Source organism: Sinocyclocheilus rhinocerous, unplaced genomic scaffold, assembly GCF_001515625.1.
Source record: "Sinocyclocheilus rhinocerous isolate Xijiao unplaced genomic scaffold, SAMN03320098_v1.1 C36378323, whole genome shotgun sequence".
Taxonomy (NCBI): domain Eukaryota; kingdom Metazoa; phylum Chordata; class Actinopteri; order Cypriniformes; family Cyprinidae; genus Sinocyclocheilus; species Sinocyclocheilus rhinocerous.
Window position 1 is genome coordinate 1 of NW_015779971.1, and position 1,065 is coordinate 1,065.

Sequence of the window (1,065 nt, forward strand, 5' to 3'; positions counted from 1 at the left end):
CCTGGAACCAAGGACAGTTTAGCAGTCATTATACACAAATATTTAACCACCTCGACTGACCAATCAGAATGAAGGTGTAATATTTAGGCAATTTTTGTCTAGTGTACATCTGAAATGTCTTTTATAAGCTTTTGTTAATATTATACTTTATATAATTTATTCAGAGATTGCCATGAAAATAGCCTTGATGCTGGCAAGGCGTTAAAGTGAATAAATAAATATTTAGGCACTGGTGCATAATTACATTTGAATTAAATTTTTCATATTAAAATGTCTTTCCTTTCTTCTGCCAAGGCTCTAGTGGACTTTTCAGATTACCAGATCTACCAGGAGCTGATTAAAGGTCGAGAGGAGAACTCTTTCTACAAAAGCTGTGTCTCAGAAATGCTGCGTATGGTCATGGAACAGGACTGCATGACTAAAGCCAAGGTGCTTAATTATCTGGGCGAGCGTTTCCGGGTCAAACTCAACCTCCCAGACTGGTTCACCCATGAGCAGTGTGCTCACTTCCTGTTAGAGTAAGTTCAAAGTGTTACTGATCCTGATTCAAAAACTAGAATTTTTTATATATATTGAGATGTGTTGGAGGTAGAGCTTAGAAAGATGGCAAAAAAAGTGATCATCTCAGTATTTATATAAATAATCTCAAATGTGGCATTTAAAAAAAAAATTTGAATCTGTTTGCAGTGAATGTCTGTGTATTCACCTGAAGTCAGATGTGGAGAAGTTCTACATGTTGTGTCTGATGACACGGAAGCTCTTCAGCTTTGCCAAGCAGGAGTGTATGGAGGAAAACCCTGACAGTCTGATGTTCCAAGAGGTTCTGACACCAGGCCAGCTCTACCTCATGTTCCTAAAAGTAAGGTCAACGTTATTATTTGTTCACCTGCCTGTGTCTAGCGCAGCCGTGTCTACTCATTTTCATATACACCTTATGCTCACCAGACCTGCATTTATTTGATCAAAAATACAGTAAAATTTTGAAATATTGCAATTTAATATAACCGTTTTCTGTTTTGGTACATTTTAAAATGTAATTTATTTCTGTGATGCAAAGCTGAATTT

The 1,065-nt window shown here is 36.7% G+C and overlaps 1 protein-coding gene across 1 annotated transcript; it reads left to right on the top strand.

Moving 5' to 3' along the window:
* The first annotated feature begins 270 nt into the window (after window positions 1-270).
* On the top strand, window positions 271-961 carry LOC107735941 (DNA-directed RNA polymerase I subunit RPA2-like). The gene is made up of 2 exons (XM_016547481.1): window positions 271-518; window positions 688-961. Exons 1-2 carry the CDS (start codon window positions 271-273, stop codon window positions 959-961), a joined length of 522 nt encoding a protein of 173 aa, XP_016402967.1.
* The last annotated feature ends 104 nt before the right edge of the window (window positions 962-1,065 follow it).